Below are 19,284 nucleotides of genomic sequence, written 5' to 3' on the forward strand. Positions count from 1 at the left end.
TAACGGCCGAAGCAATTTAGTACATAGTCTTTGCTAGAAAAATTTAGGTAATGCAGAGAAGCACAAAGAAAACAATGTATTTATCACCCATGAGGTAAGCACCATTATACTTTCTGTGTGAATTCTTCATCTTTTCAGTAAACATGTATATTTAAAAAAATTTATCTTTTGAAATAAAATTGGGGTCACATACTGCCATAGTTTTGTAACCAGCTTTTTTCATTTGCTTTGTCACAATATTTTTGTGATTATTTTTCTCAGACATCATTTTCTGTGCTTTATTTCAATTCAGGGCTGTAATTTACCCAATAATCCTTTATCCGGGGATAATCCAAATTATATATCATAGTGAAGATTTTATGAATAAGTCTCTGCATGTGTTCCTGATTATTTTCTTAGGATAAATGTCTAGACTTGAAATTAGTATATTTAAAGATACGCAGTTTTAAAAGAATTTTCAACACACGTTGGGGTTTCCTGGTGGTTTAATGGTAAAGAATCCGCCTGCCAATGCAGGAGACTTGGGTGCGAACCCTGGGTAGGGAAGATCCCCTGGAGGAGAAAATGACAATCCACTCCAGTATTCTTCCTGGGAAAATCCCCTGGACAGGAGCCTGTGGGGTCGCAAAGAGTCAGACACGACTGGGTGACTGAGTACATGCACATAATGTATGTGCGTTAGTAATGTAGGTTACTAAGTGGCCCTCCTAGAAAGGTCTGTCACTTTCTATTCCCATCAGTGGAAGAAGAGCTCTCACTTCCCAGCAGATTCTGCAGCATCTAATTTACAATCTCTGCTAGTGTGTTGTGTGAAAAATTTGCATTGTTTTAGTTTTTCTTGCTTTTTATTGTCGGTGAGCTTAATTACTTTGATTCATATTAGCTGTTTATATCTATCCTTCGTGAAACACCTCTTTGTATTCTTTGCTCATTTGTCAGTTTGTTTGATTTATAAAAGCTTTAGACATGTTTTGATTTAATATTATCATAATAATATTAAACGCGACACATGGGATCTTAGTTCTCCAACTAGGAATGGAACCTTGTGCCCCCTCCGTTGCGAGTGTGGAGTCAACCACTGGACCACCAGGAAAGTCCCTGATTTAAAAAAATCTTTATACAATTTTTAGATGTTGCAGTCCTTTTACAGTTATTGCAAAATATTGGCTCTATTCCCCATGTTGTGCAATACATCCTTGTAGCCTGTCTTCACCCAATAATTAATACCTCCTACTCCTCCACCCCTAAACACTTTGGAAATGTTAAGGTTATTAATTTCTTATCATATGTGGCAAATCTTTTTCATGCTTTGCATTAGTCATTTAATTTTGTGCATTGTTTAAATTAAATGTTTTATTTTGAGATAATTAAAGGTTCACTTACAGTTGTAAGAAATAATACAAAGGGAAGAAAAGAAATAAATATACAAAGACATCCCACATGCTCTTTACCTCGTTCTTCCACAGAGGTAACGTATTATGAAACTGTAGTATAATATCGCAACCAGAATACTGACATTTGATACAGTCAAGATGCAGAACAATTCTATCATGCCATCGATGCCTCATGTAGCCCTTGAATAGCCACTTTCATTTTCTTTTCCCCACACCAGTCCTTTTTTCTTTCGGCTGCCTGCACAGCATGTGGGATCTTCCTTCCCTGACCAGGGATGGAATCCACACTCCCTACATTGGAAGTGAGGAGTCTTAACCACTGAAATGCCAGGGAAGTCCCTCCACTCCAGTTCTTAACCACCCCAGCAATCACTAATCTGAACTCCATTGCTATAAATTTGTAACTTCAAGACATGTGTAAATGGAATCATACAGTATGTAACCTTTTCAGATTGGCCTTTTCAACTTAGCGTAAATTTTCTGGAGAGTTGTACAGATTGTGGAATGTATGAATATTTCATTCCTTTTTAGTAGTCCCATAGTATGGGTGTACTACAGATATGTTTAATTTTTATCCATTGAAGGACATCTGGGTTGTTTCCAGTTTAGGGCTGTTATAAATAAAGATGCTATAAACATTCATGTACAGAGATTTTTCTGGGAAAATCAATCTTCGTTTCTCTGGGATAAGTGCCCAGAGGTATAATTGCTGAGTCATATGGTAGTTACATGTTTAGTTTTCTTTTTTTGTTTCTTATGGCCACGCCACATGGCATGTGTAATCTTAGCTCCCTGACCAGGGATCAAACCCATGTCCCCTGCAGTGGATGTGCAGAGTCTTAACCACTGGACCTCCAGGGAAATTCCATGCATGTTTAAAGAAACTACCAATCTTTTTCTACTGTAACTGTATCATTTTACATTCCCATGAGCACAGTATGAGTGATCCAGTTTCTGTGCATCCTAACCAACATTTGGTGTTGTCACTATTCTTAATTTTAGCCATCCTGAGAGATGTATAGTGATACCTCATTTTAATTTGTATTCTTCTAATAGCTGAAGGTGTTGAATATCTTTTCATGTGCTCATTTGCTATCAGTGTATCCTATTTGGTGAAATGTCTGTTCATGTGTTTTGCCCATTTTCTAATTGGATTATTTGGGATTTTTTTATTATTATTACTGAGTTTTGAGAGTCCTTTATTCTAGATACTATTGCTTTGTCAGATATGTGGTTTGCATATTATTTTCTCCCAGTGTATAGTTTGTCTTTTCATCCTCTCAGCAGAGTCTTTAGAGCAAACGTTTACATTTTGATGAAGTCCAGTTTGTTCATCATTTCTCTTTTATAGGTAGGGTTTTGGATGTTTAGGACATCAGATCTTAAGGAATCTTTTCCTAGCCTGAAATCCCAAAGATTTTCTTATATGCTTTTTTCTGAAAGTTTTATTTATAGTTTACCTTTTCCATGTAGGTTTGTGAGTCCATTTTGAGTTAAGTTTTGTATCATGTATGAGAATTAGGTCAGAGGGTTTTTTCCCCCCGTGGGGCTATCCAGTTGCACCATACCATTTCCTGGAGATTTACCTTTATTCTACTGAATTAATTTGCACCTCTGTTAAAAATCAGTTGAGTATATTTGTGTGGGTCTACTTCTGTGTACTCTGTTTTCTTTCATTGATTTATGCAACTTTCCCTTCATTAATATTACACAGTCTTGATTAGTATAGCCATTGGCTAAGTCTTGAAACTGTCTAGACTGATCCCTCCCACTTTATTCTTTAAAAACAAAACAAAACTGGGACTTCCCTGGTGGTCTAGTGGTTGGAAATCTGCCTTCCAAGGAAGGGAGTGTGGGTCCGATCCCTGGTGCAGGAACTAAGATCCCACATGCCACGGGGCAACTAAGTCTGAAGACCACAACTACTGAGGCCACACACCCTGGAACCCACGCACTGCAACCAAGACCCAATGCTGTAACTAAGACTCAACATAGCCAAGCAAAATAAAAAATTTAAAAACTGTTCTCGCTGTTCTAATTTCTTTGTTTTTTCCATGTTAATTTTAGGATAATTTAGAAAACTGAGAAAATTCTTGCTGAGAGTATGTTGAATCTATAGATCAACTTGGGTAGAATTAACACATTATTTTGAGTCTTCCAATACCCAGACATGTTACACCTCTCCATTTATTTAGAACTTTAATTTCTTTCATCAGCATTGTGTAGTTTTCAGCATATAAGCTCTTAATGTGTTTTCTTACACACCTAAGTCCTCTGTAAAGTGGCATTGTAAATGGTATTATAATTTTAATTTTGTTGTCTGCATGTTTATAGCTAGTTTGTAGAAACACAATTCATTTTAAAAATATTTATTTATTTTTATTTTTGTCTGTGCTGGGTCTTTGTTGCTGCTCAAGGGCTTGCTCTAGTCACGGTGAGTGGGTTCTAGTCTCTAGTTGCAGTGTGCCGGCTTCTCATTGCGGTGACTTCTCTTGTTGTGGAGTACAGGCTCGAGGGCACTTGGACTTGAGTATTTGCAGCACGTGAGCTCAGTAGCTGTGACACACGGGCTTAGTTGCCTTGTGGCATGTGGGATCTTCCCGGATCAGGGATTGAACCAGTGTCCCCTGCATTGGCAGGCAGATTCTTAACCACTGGACCACCAGGGAAGCCTGAAATACAATTGATTTTTGTATGTTAATTTTGTATCTTGTGAACCTTCAGGAACGCTCTTATTAATTCTAAAAAAAAATTTTTTTGTAGATTCTTTGGGATTTCCTATGTAGATAATCTTGTTATTTGCAAACAGACACAGTTTTATTTCTTCATTTCTGATCTGTTTACCTTTTATATCCTTATTTCACTGGCTAGAACTTCCAGTACCATGTTGAATAAGACTGATGAGAATGGATATTTTTTCCTTGTTCCCAATCTTATGGGGAAGTGTTCAGCATTTCACCATTAAATATAATCTCAGGGAAGCCCAGGTGGCTCAGTGGAAAAGAATCCTCCTGCCAGTATAAGAGACACAGATGTAATTTTGGAGTGGGTTGCCATGCCCTCCTCCAGAGCATCTTCCCAGCCCAGGGATCGAACCCAGGTCTCCCGCATTGCTAGATACTCTTTGTCAACTTGAGAAGGTTACCTTCTCTTCCTCTTTTTCTGAGAGTTTTATGGATATTGACTTTTGTCAAATGTTTTTTCTTCCTTTATTAATGTGATCGTGTGATTTTTCTCCTAAACTCTTAATATAGTGAATTACTTCCATTGATTTTTGAACACTGAACCAATTCCTCATTACTGGAATAAACTCCCCTTTATATATTGCTGAGTTCTATTTTCTTATATTTTGTTAAGGATTTTTCATCTATAGTCATGAGAGATATTAGTCTGTCATTTTTTTTCTATATTGTCTTTGTCTGGTTTTGATATCAGAGTAATACTAGCTTCATAAAATGAATTAGGAATTGTTCCCACTTCTACTGTATAGAATATGTGTTGATTTTTCTGTAAACATTTGGTAGAATTGGTACAGTTTTATAGTGAAATCATATAGGCTTGAGATTTGGGGGAAGAAATTTTTAAATTATGAATTCAGCTTTCTTTAAAGTTACAGGCCTATTCAAATTACTTATTTCATATTGGGAAAATTGTGATAGTTTTTGTTTTTTTATCTAAGTTGTCAAATATGTGTGTGTAAAGTTGTTTGTAGTACTCCTTTATTGTCTTTTTTATGTCTGCAGGGTCTGTGGTATTATCTTCTGTTTTATTCCTGGTATTAGTAATCTGTGACTTCTCTTTCTTTTTTCTTTGTCAGACTCACTAGAGGTTTGTCAGTTTTTATTGATCTTTTCAAAAAAGATTTTTCTTTCTCTTTTTTTTTTTCAGCTGTGTAACGCAGCTTGTAGGATCTCAGTTCCTCGACCAGGGATTGAAACCAGGCCATGGCAATGAAAGCCCAGAATCCTAACCGCTAGGCCAACGGGGAACTCCCCTCTTTGATTTTCTTTATTATTTTTCTGTTTTCAATTCCATTGGTTTCTGCTTCTGTTTTTATGATCTCCTTCCTTTTGCTTGTTTTTGGGTTTAGTTTGCTTTTCTTTTCTCTCTCTCTCTCTTTTTTTTTTAAGCTTTTGAAGTGCAAGCTTAGAATATTGGTTTGAAGCCTTTCCTCTCTTCTGAAGTGTGCAGGCAGTGCTATAAAGTTTCCTCTCAGCATTGCTTTAGCTATGTCCCACAAACTCCAATATATTTCAGTTTTCAGTCAATTGAGTGTGTTTTCAGGTTTCCTTTGGGACTTCCTTTTTGAATTGCTTTTGAAGAGTGTTATTCAGTTTCCAAGCGTTGGAGAGTATTGATTTCCGGTTTGAGTCCATCGTGATTGAAGAACATATTCTGTATCATTTACATTCTTTTAAATTTCTTGAGGGTTGCTTTATGGCCTTGGATATGGTTTATCTTGTTTGTGTGCCACGGGCATTTAAAAAGAACGTGTGTGCTGCTGTTGTTTGGTGGCATAATCTGTAAATGTCGATTATATCCTGTTGATTGATGGTGTTGAATTCTTTATCCTTGACGATTTTCTGTCCAGTTGTTCTGTTTGTTGATGGAGGAATTAGAAATCTCCAGCTGTTACTGTGAGTTTGTTTCTTCTTTCAATTCTATTAGTGTCCCTTCACATAGTTTGCAGTTTTTTGTTTAATGTATACACAATTAGAATTGCTATGTCTTCTTGGTGGATTGGCCCTTTTCTCACTGTGTAAATGTTCTTCATATTACCATTATATAATATTCCATATTTTTGCTTACCGTGTTCTTCCTGATGTTCCAGAGTTCCTTCTTTTAAACTTTCTTTTCTGTTTAAAGAACTTCCTTTAGCCATTCTCTTGGGATATATCTGCGAATGACAAAGTCGCTTAGTTTTCTTTCATCTAAGAATGCCTGCTTTTCCTTTTATTCCTGAAGAATATTTTCACTTGACATAGGATCCTGGGATGACAGTTCTTTGCTTTCAGCTCCTGAAAGATACTGTGCCACTCCTTTCTACTCTCCCCAGTTTCTGCTGTCATTCTAAATATTTCAGTGTTGTTCTTCGGTTGCTAAGTCATGTCCAACTCTTTGTGACCCCATGGACTACAAGGCTTCCCTGTCCTTCACCATCCCCCAGAGTTTGTTAAAATTCATGTCCATTGAGTCAGTGATGCTATCCAAACATCTCCTCCTCTGTCGCCCCCTTCTGCTTCTATCTTCAATCTTTCCCAGCATCAAGGTCTTTTTCAGTGAGTTGGCTCTCCACATCAGGTGGCTAAAGTATTGGAGCTTCAGCTTCAGCGTCAGTCCTTCCAGTGAATGTTCAGGACTGCTTTCCTTTAGGATTGACTGGTTTGATCTTCTTGCCGTCCAAGGGGCTCTCAAGAGTCTTCTCCAACACCACAATTCAGAAGCATCAATTCGTTGGTGCTCAGTCTTCTTTATGGTCCAACTCACATCCATGTGTGTTATTTTTCTCAGGCTACTCTTAAGCTTCTTTCTTTGTTTTCAGTTTTCGACTAAGTTCATTTGTGATGTGCTCTGGCATGGATTTATTTTGGGGCATTCTGTTTAGGTTTTGGTCAGCTTCTTAAATCTCTATGTTTCAGTTCAGTTCAGTCGCTCAGTCATGTCTGACTCTTTGTGACCCCATGGACTGCAGCACACCAGGCCTCTCTGTTCATCACCAGCTCCCAGAGTTTACTCAAACTCATGCGCATTGAGTTAGTGATGCCATTCAACCATCTCACTCTCTGTCGTCCCCTTCTCCTCCCGCCTTCAATCTTTCCCAGCATCAGGGTCTTTTCAAATGAGTTAGCTCTTTGCATCAGGTGGCCAAAGTATTGGAGTTTCAGCTTCAACATCAGTCCTTCCAGTGAATATTCAGGATTGATTTCCTTTAGGATGGACTGGTTGGATCTCCTTGCAGTCCAAGGGGCTCTCAAGAGTCTTCTCCAACACCACAGTTCAAAAGCATCCATTCTTTGGTACTCAGCTTTCTTTATAGTCCAACTCTCACATCCATACATGACTACTGGAAAAGCCATAGGCTTGACTAGACTGACCTTTGTTGACAAAGTAATGTCTCTTCTTTTGAATATGCTATCTAGGTTGGTCATAGTTTTTCTTTCAAGGAGCAAGTGTCTTTTAATTTCATGGCTGCAGTCACCATCTGCAGTGATTTTGGAGCCCCAAAAAATAAAGTCTGATACTGTTTCCACTGTTTCTCCATCTATTTCCCATGAAGTGATGGGACCAGATGCCACGGTCTTAGTTTTCTGAATGTTGAGCTTTAAGCCAACTTTTTCACTCTCCTCTTTCACTTTCATCAAGAGGCTCTTTAGTTCTTCTTCACTTTCTGCCATAAGGGTGGTGTCATCTGCATATCTGAGGTTATTGATATTTCTCCTGGCAATCTTGATTCCAGCTTGTGCTTCCTCCAGCCCAGCGTTTCTCATGATGTACTCTGCATATAAGTTAAATAAGCAGGGTGACAATATACAGCCTTGACGTACTCCTTTTCCAATTTGGAACCAGTCTGTTGTTCCATGTCCAGTTCTAACTGTTGCTTCCTGACCTGCTTATAGGTTTCTCAAGAGGCAGATCAGGTGGTCTGGTATTCCCATCTCTTTCAGAATTTTCCACAATTTATTGTGATCCACACAGCCAAAGGCTTTGGCATAGTCAATAAAGCAGAAATAGATGTTTTTCTTGGACTCACACTTTTTTGATGATCCAGCGGATGTTGGCAATTTGATCTCTGGTTCCTCTGCCTCTTCTAAAACCAGCTTGAACATCAGGAAGTTCACGGTTCACGTATTGCTGAAGCCTGGCTTGGGGAATTTTGAGCATTACTTTACTAGCATGTGAGGTGAGTGCCTTTGTGCGGTAGTTTGAACATTCTTTGGTGTTGCCTTTCTTTGGGATTGGAATGAAAACTGACCTTTTCCAGTCCTGTGGCCACTGCTGAGTTTTCCAAATTTGCTGGCATATTGAGTGCAGCACTTTCACAGCATCATCTTTTAGGACTTGAAATAGCTCAACTGGAATTCCATCACCTCCTCTAGCTTTGTTCCTAGTGATGCTTCCTAAGGCCCACTTGACTTCGCATTCCAGGATGTCTGGTTCTAGGTGAGTGATCACACCATCGTGATTATCTTGGTTGTGAAGATCTTTTTTGTACAATTCTTCTGTGTATTCTTGCCACCTCTTCTTAATATCCTCTGCTTCTTTTAGGTCCATACCATTTCTGTCCTTTATTGAGCCCATCTTTGCATGAAATGTTCCCTTGATATCTCTAATTTTCTTGAAGAGATCTCTAGTCTTTCCCATTCTACTGTTTTCCTCTATTTCTTTGCACTGATCACTGAGAAAGGCTTTCTTATCTCCCCTTGCTATTCTTTGGAACTCTGCATTCAAATGGGTATATCTTTCCTTTTCTCCTTTGCTTTTTGCTGCTCTTCTTTTCACAGCTATTTGTAAGGCCTCCTCAGACAGCCATTTTGCTCTTTTGCATTTCTTTTTCTTGGGGATGGTCTTGCTCCTTGTCTCCTGTACAGTGTCACGCACCTCTGTCCATAGTTCATCAGGCACTCTGTCTATCAGATCTAGTCCCTTGAATCTATTTGTCATTTCCACTGTGTAATTGTTAGCGATTTGATTTAGGTCATACCTGAGTGGTCTTGGACTTCCTGATGGCTCAGAAGGTAAAGCGTCTGTCTGCAATGCAGGAGACCCGGGTTCGATCCCTGAGTCGGGAGGATCCCCTGGAGAAGGAAATGGCAACCCACTCCAGTACTATTGCCTGGAAAATCCCATGGACGGAGGAGCCTGGTAGGCTACAGTCCATGGAGTCACAAAGAGTCAGACACGACTGAGCGACTTTACTTTCACTTTTCACTTTGAGTGGTCTAGTGGTTTCTTCAATTTAAGTCTGAATTTGGCCATAAGGAGGTCATGATCTGAGTCATAGTCAGCTCCCGGTCTTGTTTTTGCTGACTGTATAGAGCTTCTCCCTCTTTGGCTGCAAAGAATATAATCAACCTGTTTTCAGTGTTGACCACCTGGTGATGTCCATGTGTAGAGTCTTCTCTTGTGTTGTTGGAAAAGGGTGTTTACTATGCCCAGTGCGTTCTCTTGGCAAAACTCTATTAGCCTTTGCCCTGCTTCATTCGGTACTCCAAGGCCAAATTTGCCTGTTACTCCAGGTGTTTCTTGACTTCCTACTTTTGCATTCCAGTCCCCTATAATGAAAAGGACATTTTTTGGGGGTGTTAGTTCTAGAAGGTCTTGTAGATCTTCATAGAACCATTCAACTTCAGCTTCTTCAGCATTACTGGTTGGGGCATAGACTTGGATTACCATGATATTGAATGGTTTGCCTTGGAAATGAACATTCTGTCATTTTTGAGGTTGCATCCAAGTACTTCATTTCGGATTCTCTTGTTCACTACGATGGCTACTGCATTTCTTCTAAGGGATTTTTTCCCACAGTAGTAGATATAGTGGTCATCTGAGTTATATTCACCCATTCTAGTCCATTTTAGTTCGCTGATTACTAGAATGTCAATGTTCACTCTTGCCATCTCCTGTTTGACCACTTCCACTTTGCCTTGATCCATGGACCTAACATTCCAGGTTCCTATGCATTCCAGGTTCCTCTTTACAGCATCGGACCTTGCTTCTATCACCAGTCACATCCACAACTGGGTTTTGTTTTTGCTTTGGCTCCGTCTTTTCATTCTTTCTGGAGTTATTTCTCCAGTGATCTCCAGTAGCATATTGGGCCCCTACTGACCTGGGGAGTTCCTCTTTCAGTATCCTATCATTTTGCCTTTTCATACTGTTCATGGGGTTCTCAAGGCAAGAACACTGAAGTGGTTTGCCATTCCCTTTTCCAGTGGACCACATTCTGTCAGACTTCTCCACCATGACCCGCCCATCTGGGGTGGCCATACATGGCATGGCTCATAATTTCATTGAGTTAGATAAGGCTGTGGTCCATGTGATTAGATTGGTTAGTTTTCTGAGATTGTGGTTTTCAGTCTGTCTGCCCTCTGATGGAAAAGGATAAGAGGCTTATGGAAGCTTCCTGATGGGAGAGACTGAGACTGAGGGGGAAACTGGGTCTTGTTCTGATGGGCGGGGCCATGCTCAGTAAATCTTTAATCCAATTTTCTGTTGATGGATGGAGCTGTGTTCCCTCCCTGCTATTTGCCTGGGGCTAAGGCGGATCCTTGACCAGCTGAGCTGTCAGGGAAGCTGCCTGTGTTTATGTTTTGCCAGATTTGGGGAGTTTTCAGCAGTGACTTCTTTGAATACTTGTTAAGTCCTACCCTGTTGTCTCCTCTTCTGGGACTGTGAGGACACAAATATTAAGATTTTCTGATATAGCCCCATGGGGTTACAGTCCCTGAGGTTCTGTTTAATTTGTTTCAGTTTGTTTTGTGTCTTGTTCAGATTGGATACTTTCCACTGTTTTGTCTTCTAATGCTGGTTTGTTTTTTGTTTTTTGTTTTTTTTCCTTATCTCTCCCCTGTATTCTGCTGTTGAGCGAGCCATCCACTGAGTTTTTAATTTTGGCTGTTTTTCAGTTCTAAAACTTTCATTTGGTTCTTCCTCATATCTTCTATTTCTGTGCGAAGATTTTCTTTCTTTGCTGTCGCTTTCTAATCTTTTGAATCTATTTCAAGCATATTCACGATTCGTCATTGAAGGATTTTTACAATGCCTGCTCTAAAATGTTTGTCAAAGAATTCGTATATCTCTGTCGTCTTGGTGTTGGCCTCTACTGCTTCTTTTTTCTTTCCGTTTGAGATCTTCCTGGTTAGTGCAATTTCCAGTTGGAACCCAGATATTTGCATACTTTATTGAGATTTCGGATCCTATGTAAACTTCCTGTTTCTGTTGGCGTTCTCTGACACCACGCCAGTAGGCAGCGAGGGCTGCTGCCTTGTTACTGCCAAGTGAGTGCAAGTGCAGGGGCCCCACTTGCCCTCTATTGAGGCTTGTGGGTGGGGCACTGCTTTTCACTGTTGGGTGGGTGTGGGAGTTCTGGTGGCTCCACTGACAACACAGGACAGGAGAGCCCTGGTTACAGCTGTCAGGGATGAAAGTCCTCATTCCCTCTTTGGCCTTCTCTGACTCCACCCAGGCAGCCCGTTGGGTACCTCGTTACAGCCCTGCGAAGGAGGAAGTTGGGCTCCCCACATGGTCTTTGCTCATGTGGTGAGGGTGAGTTTTTTCTATGATGTATGGCTGGAGTAGAGTGTTTTTTGTATAAAGATATTCTGTCTTTCTAGGCTGTTCCTTTTCTGATCCTTTGTCTAGGGAATGCAGGCTTTCATTGGGCCTTCTTTTTAGTCTGTGCCTGTTGGCATTCTTGGATCACCAGTATCTTCTGCCTCAAGTCTGAGATATTCCAAATGAGAATATACAGCGAACTTACCATGATGTCATTGCTCAAGGCGGAAAGTCCTTAGTAAGTCTGCGTCTCCTCTCCAAATTCTCAGAGCCCTCTTATATTTGTTTAAAACAAATAATGTTAGGGCTTTTTTTTTTGTTTGGTATTTAGCAGGAAGAATAAAGACTTGCTAGAAGTCTGTATATTGATTTTGAGTTAGTGAATATTTATTTTCTTTTCAGTAGCCTCGTCCATTAGCCTTTTCCATCATGACTTCTTCCTTTTCTTTTATGCCTGAAGTCCTTTTCTTTTTTTTTGATTAATTTAGTTAGTTTTGGCTGTGCTAGTCTTTGTTGCTGCTCAAGGGCTTTCTCTAGTTGCAGTGGCTTCTCTTGCTTCAGATCGCAGGCTCTAGGCACGCGGGCTTCAGTAATTATGGCCTATGGGCCCAGTTGCTCCGTGGCATGTGGGGTTTTAGTTCCCAGACCGGGGATTGAACCCGTATCCCCCGCATTGGCAGGCGGACTCTCAACCATTGGACCACCAGGGAAGTCCCCCTGATTTCTGCTCCTAGATGAGACAGTCCCTGGGCACTCCTCCACTCTGCTGGGTGGCTACTTTGTACCTCTCTTCTCTTCTCAAACCCCAACCCTCTCAGCAGATGACCTGGCTTTCTACTCCACAGAGAAAACTGAAACCGCCAGAAGAGAACTTTACCAGATGCCCTCCACTGCCCCACTGGCACCTGACTACATCTGTGGCTGCCTGGCCTGTTTCCACCAAGAATGGCCCATGCTTCTGCTTCTGCTTGACCCCATCTCCTAACCCCTCTTGCCCATTCAGAGACCTTGTTCAGCAGTTCTTCTTTCTCTCCTTCAGCATCAGTTTTTGCTTTCTAGTAGATTGTTCTGTTTGGCAATAAAGGTCAGCATCAGTTTTTGCTTTCTAGTAGATTGTTCTCTTTGGCAATAAAGGCATGAACCTGCTTCTGTTTTCACCTTAAAAATACAGACTTCTCTCTTTTACCTTCCACCTCCATTTCTGGGCTTCCTGTTTTTGCTCTGTGCATGTTCATGCACGGGTGCTTAGTCACTCAGTCATGTCTGACTCTGTGACCCCATGGACTATAGCCCGCCAGGCTTATCTGTCCATGGGATTCTTTAGGCAAGAATACTGGAGTGGGTTTCCATTTCCTCCTCCAGGGCATCTTCCTGACCCAGGGATCAAACCCTAATCTCCTTTGTCTCCTGTATTGCAGGCAGATTCTTTATCCTTTCATCAGGGAAGCTCTGTCTATACTCCCTCTTACATTGAAACTCTTGGAAAAAGTTTTTCATTTTTGTTGTTTTTTTCCCCACTCGTTGTCTCCAGTACCTCTTCTCTAATAGTTAAACATACATCAGACTGGCTTTTGCCTCACAACACTAACAAAACTACTTTTATCAAGGTCACTAGTGACTTTTACACTAAGTCCAGTGTTCAGTTCTTGAACCTGGACATAGATCCATCTTGATTCATCAACAGAATTGGACTCAACTGGTCCCCTACTCTTCCTTGAAGAGCTGTCTTCACTTGGCTTCTCTCCTGACTTTCTACCTACTTGGCTGCTCCTTCTCTATGTCCTTTGTTGATTCATCATCATCTTCTCAATCTTTTAATGTTCACGTGCACGAGACTCAGTGCTATTACACTCATCTCACCGATGATTTCTTCTTGTCTCATGACTTTTAGACACAATCTGTATGATGACGATTTTCCAGTTTGTATCACCAGCACAGATTTTTCCTGCACTCTGGACTAGTTCATCCAACATTCCCTCTGGACACTAATAGGCGCCTCAAAGTCACCATGTGCAAAGCTGAACTCCTGGCCTTCCTCAGTCCTTGCTTCACTTACAGCCTTCTACAGCTCTGTTGGGGGCAATACCATCTGTCTAGTTGTTCAGCCCTAAAACCCCAGAGTCCTCCTAGATTCCTTTTTGTCTCATTGAACACATCCTGTTTGTTGAACAGTTAAGCTGGCTTTTACCGTATCCCAAGTCTACTCCTTCCCACCACCTCCATTGTAAACCGGTGGCCCCAGGTCACCTTCCTCACTGTTCTGGGTGACTGTAAGGTGCTCCTCACTTGTTTCCTGTTTATGGTCTATACCATACATTACAGTGAACGGATTCTGTTCCTATGGCACCTCCATGCTCCATCCTCTTTGTCCCCGCAGGTCACTGTGAGTCAACTCTAGCATCTTCTGATAACATGGGCCACCCTGCCGTCCCTCAGACATACCAGGTTCACCTGTGGCAGGATCATCTGGGGAAGTCATATTTTGTTTTAAAAGCCATTGATACTCAACCGGATATTGTCTTAAGTTTATTATTTTTAGATAAATTGACATCTTCCTGATTGAAAACTTTTCCTAATCAGAACTGTTGTTGTTATTCTTCAGTTGCTAAGTCACATCTTACTCTTTTGAGATCCCATGGACTGTAGCCCTCAAGGTTCCTCTGTCCATGGAATTTTCCAGGCAAGAATATGCGAGTGGGTTGCTCTTTTCTTCTCCAGGGGATCTTCCTGACCCAGGCGTCACACCGTGTCTCCTGGATTGGCAGATGGATTCTTTACTAGTGCGCCACCAGGGAAGCCCAACAAAACTCTTACTCTCTTTTTATTCACCTCTTCTTTTATATCCCTTGGAAAGTTTTTAGAGTTTTATTTACGCCAATCCTATGGCTTGATGCACATATATTTTGTTATTTTGAATGAGATTCTTTTCCATTATTCTTCAACTAGTTGTTGGTATGTACAAAAATTGTCGAATTTATATATTTATTTTGTAAGCATTTCTCCTTGGGAAGTCTTAAATATGAACTCCCTTTCCAACTTTAATTACTCTTTGGTTGATGCCCTCATATGTTCAGATTCCTCTTGACTCTGTACTTGCTTTGGATCCTGTACAGGCTTTCTTTCTTTCAGATCTTTTCTGGAATACCTCCTGCTTGCCCTCAGGTTCTTGGGGAAATGAACACATTTTCAATAGGTTTCCCATATTTTTCTACATTTGCTTCCTTTTGTCGCCCTTCTCTACAAGGATGGTATTTAAAAAAATTAATACACATTTAATTTTCTTAATTAATTAAGAGACTGGGACAGAGGGCCTCTCCTTGACCCTCCCCTGGCTCTGCACAGGACCTCTGTCCAAGCACTTAGAGCTCTGAATACAATTTCCAGCTCACCGTCTCTTAACCAAGCTTCATGATCACTTAGAGCTTGGAATGGATTTAGTATTCCATGGATATTTGTTGAAGGAATAAGTAAATGACTGAAATATTTGTCTAGTCCTTTCTAGAACTTCCAACTACGTTTATTGGGGATAAAGATGCTTGGGAATTTATTTTTCAACTTACTTTCCAGTTCCTCTGCTGTTTTTTATTTTTTCCTAATCAGTGTGTATGTATTTTGTCATATTTTCACCTAGCCTTAGTTCATAGTGACTTCCACCAACATTATACATTCTAAACAACTGTCGGTGTGCCAGTGAAGTCTGTCATTGATCTAATGCATAATGACCACTGGCACACTCACTATGCACTCTTTCGTAGCCTGCTGAGTCTGTTGACTTGGATGTTGCTCTTGCTGACTTGACGATTCTTTCCGCCCTCTCAGATTCAGGCTTCCTCAGGGGAGACCAAGTACACTGGTCCTTTGGACTGCGCGAAGAAGCTATACAAGGAGGCTGGGATCCGAGGGATCTACAAGGGGACTGTACTCACGCTCATGCGAGGTAACCTTTGAGCCCTCCACCTGTGGTGGATTTGCCACAGGGAGGTCTTGCCTGGATCTCTGGATTAGCCTTGGCATCGTACATGCCACAGCCCTGATAGGGCTGGCACGGTGTGTCCTGCTTTTAGGCCATTTCACCTCTGGCCAGCATGGACACGCATGAGAATGGGGGGACCTTCCATCCTTCTGGTCGGCTGGCCCCCAAGGGTGGAAATCATGACAGTGGCAGTAGCAAGTAGATGGAAAGCATGGCTGGAGGGATGAGTGGGAAAAAGGAATACCATACGAGGCTTCCCTGGTGGTCCAGTGGTTAAGACTCCAAGCTTCCAATGCAGGGGGCATGGGTTTGATCCCTGGTGCCATGTGGTGTAGCCAGAAAAAGAAGAATGACTTAGTAACAGTGGAGCTCTATTTGGCTTGAGAGGCATGTCCTACGGGGGTGGCACCAGGCGCCAGAGATAGCCCTGAGATGGCAGCTCGGAGGAAGGCCGGATGTTAGCTCCAGTTAAAACTGCTTGGAGTGGGCATATTAGTGGGGACCACTCAGAGGGCCTCTGAAGGTGAAATAATGTCATGCTTGTTTGTGCTCACTGACACCAGTGCTGGCCCCAGAGCCACCTCTGATCACTGTAGATAGGAAGTGCTGCTGAGGAACTTCTCAGGAAACCTTCAAGGGTCCAATGCCAAGGTTGGCTCTCCTAAGATCAAGAAATCTGTGAGGCTTTTCTGTCATTTATTTTACATCTTTCTTGCCACTAACAGATGTTCCAGCCAGTGGCATGTATTTCATGACATATGAGTGGCTGAAAAATATCTTCACTCCAGAGGGAAAGAGGTGAGAACAGAAGAGCTTAGAAGCCACTTTCCCTCATTACCGGTAGGTTTCCCTTGCCCATTAGTGGGTCTGAAGGCAGAAATGGGACCTGCTTCTGTCTCCATGTCTGCTTTCCTCTTGTTACTGTTGAGCCCCAGCTAATACCAATACCTCTTACTCTGTGCCTCACCCAGTGGAGCAAGGGTTTGAAACAAGTACAGAAAACCTCCTCCAAAGAATGGCAGCTACCTTGTCACAGGAGTCTTGGCCTTGGACCACCTCCCTCCAGCCAGTTCCTCCTTCTCTGTGGCTGCCAGGTCTGCACAGAGAGGGATGATCTGAATGCCACTCTCACAGCCTTTGTGTGACCAGGGCTGTGTTTGATATTCTGCAGCGTCAATGAGCTCAGCGTGCCTCGGATCCTGGTGGCTGGGGGTTTTGCGGGGATCTTCAACTGGGCTGTGGCAATCCCCCCAGACGTGCTCAAGTCCCGCTTCCAGACTGGTTAGTAGGGGAGAGGAGGGGTGGATGGGGTTGGAGTGGGCCCCCAAACTGGCTGCCCCTGGGATACGGAGCTCTTAAGGTCTTAGGCACACTCCCTCTCCACAGTAGCCCTCAGCGAGTGTCTGGCCAGAATTCTCCCATGTAGTCATTTGTGTCCTGAGAATGTGAGACTCATTTTCTTGTCAGCCTAAAGATAAAGTAACTGAGAGAAGGACTTCCCTGGTGGTCCAGTGTTAATACTCCACTAGATGGGACACAGGTTCAATCCTTGGTGAACGAAGATCCACATGCTGCGCAATGTGACCCAAAAAAAGTGAGAGAAGAAGTCACGTCAGCCTTCCTCCCCCACATGAGCGGAAGGACTGTTTCATTGTTCATTCTTTTCCCCGTTCCCTCGGCACTAGTATAATCCAGACATTGGTTTGTTCCAGGGTTAACTGTGTTGTCTGTGGACTGGTCCTGGGTGACCCACACAGTAGCCTCTCCCTGGTGCTGTGGCCCTGCAGGAAGACTTGACTACAAAATTGTCCCCATGTAGGTCACCATGGTCAGGTCAGAAAGCTTCCTGAAGCCTTAACGGTTGGGTTCTGCCCACAGCGCCTCCTGGGAAATATCCTAATGGTTTCAGAGATGTGCTGAGGGAGCTGATCCGGGATGAAGGCATCACATCCTTGTACAAGGGCTTCAATGCAGTGATGATCCGAGCCTTCCCAGCCAACGCGGTGAGTGACTGGCGGGGGCTATGCTTTTTCCATTTGGGGCTCAGAGCAGAGTGCAGGTGGTCTGATTTTGCTTGCTTCTGAGATTGAACTGGGGGCTCAGTTTTTCTGGAGTCCCACCCTCAGCCAGAGCCTCCTTATTTGTCCCCTTTCCTAAACCTGTCAGATGAATTACCTTTGTGATTCTCCAAGGTGAGGAGCTTTGACTTCCTGGCATGGCCATCAGAAGTGGCCAGTTGTGGGACATGCATTTTCTTTCCCTATTAGGGATGAGAAAGCACAGCTTGATTCCGTGAGTTGAGGAGGGGGTAAGATTAGGAACGGGTTTTGGTCCTGACAGGGCCAGCTGAGCACAAGGCTGGGGGTCTCTGTGAGTAGCCACAACTCCTGTTGGCTTTTCTCTTCCTTCCAACCCCTTCTCAGGCCTGTTTCCTGGGCTTTGAAGTTGCCATGAAGTTCCTTAACTGGGCCGTGCCCAACTTGTGAGGCTGAAGGCTGCTCCAGGCTTCAGGATGCCAGAAGCTGTCATCCAGGAAGAACAGTGGGCAGGACTAGGTGGTCCTGAGGTGTGAGGAGAGGGGGATGGTGGGATGAGAGCTCTGTGCATGGACCTGTCGAGACCATTGTCTTAATCACACCCTCTACCTGGTGTAATTTGCCATTTTGCAACTTGAATCCTCTCTTGTCAATTTAAGGGATCTCATGAGGACTTGGAGGTGGAATAAGTAGCTTCTAGACCACATACCACCTGTGGCCAGGGTGCTGTCTGCCAGTTGACTACTAGCCCTCCTACACCCAGAATACTCTTCAACAAAGAGGGACTGTCAGCCTCTCACTGGAGACACTCTGCATGTTTTCAGCCAGCTGACTAGGAGCTGGGGCCTTCCTGGATCCCTAGCCAGGAACACCCACCAGGGTATCCTCTAATCCTGGCCTGCACAGCTCCAGGTCCACATGGGAATGTGGACCTGAGGCCTGCATCTGTCTGTCTATGCAGACTGAGCAAATGTGCCTAGGGGCAGAGAGCCTGTTAACACTCGGGTTTTGTTTTGTTTAATGCATACAAGTAATCAGAATTAAAACTAGAGTAGCCTAATTTCCCAGGAGTTGGTGAAAAGCTTTCCCTCCTACACAGTGAGGAGAGTTTTGAATAGACCATCCCAGCTTGCTAGGATAAGTGAGAAAGTGAGAAAGCCCAGGGTGTAGGAAGACTCTTTTTGCACACTCTTTTCTCATGAGAGCGCCCTATTTGGACAGGAAATAATAAATATTGTTTCTAATTTTCACAACGTGTGAAATTTTTTTCTTTTGATTCTGGGTCATTTCAGCAAGCAGCCAGGGGCCTCGGTGGAGGCTGTTAGGCATCTAGCAACCTTCCCTGGATGGAATTCAGGCAGCAATTTTAGCAAGAGAAAGAGGAAGAAGTCTTGGCCCACCCGGCCTTCCCTGACTGTCCCGGCCCCAGCTCCTGGAGGGTTAGATCGGTGGGGTGGGATAAGGCAATCTGACTGGTAACTGTTCCCATAGCACTTGGGGGTCTCTGTATGATCTGATGTCTGGCCTTACTTATCAGGCTGAAGATGATGATTGGGTGCAGCCAGGGGAGATGAGGGAGTCAGAGTGGAGAGTGACAGGCTAGCTAGTC

The 19,284-nt window shown here is 42.7% G+C and overlaps 1 protein-coding gene across 1 annotated transcript in view; it reads left to right on the top strand.

Annotated features, from left to right (window-relative positions):
- Positions 1-18,925, top strand: part of SLC25A20 (solute carrier family 25 member 20) — a 35,087-nt gene extending 16,162 nt beyond the window's left edge. Inside the window, exons 5-9 of the mRNA XM_006065142.4 lie at positions 15,486-15,603; positions 16,365-16,437; positions 16,811-16,920; positions 17,518-17,642; positions 18,063-18,925. Of these exons, the coding sequence (XP_006065204.1) occupies positions 15,486-15,603; positions 16,365-16,437; positions 16,811-16,920; positions 17,518-17,642; positions 18,063-18,125 (489 nt within the window). The 3' untranslated portion in view covers positions 18,126-18,925. The remainder of the gene's footprint in view (positions 1-15,485; positions 15,604-16,364; positions 16,438-16,810; positions 16,921-17,517; positions 17,643-18,062) is intronic.
- Positions 18,926-19,284: the final 359 nt, after the last annotated feature.

The sequence above is a fragment of the Bubalus bubalis genome, chromosome 21 (assembly GCF_019923935.1).
Source record: "Bubalus bubalis isolate 160015118507 breed Murrah chromosome 21, NDDB_SH_1, whole genome shotgun sequence".
In the NCBI taxonomy this organism is placed as follows: Eukaryota; Metazoa; Chordata; class Mammalia; order Artiodactyla; family Bovidae; genus Bubalus; species Bubalus bubalis.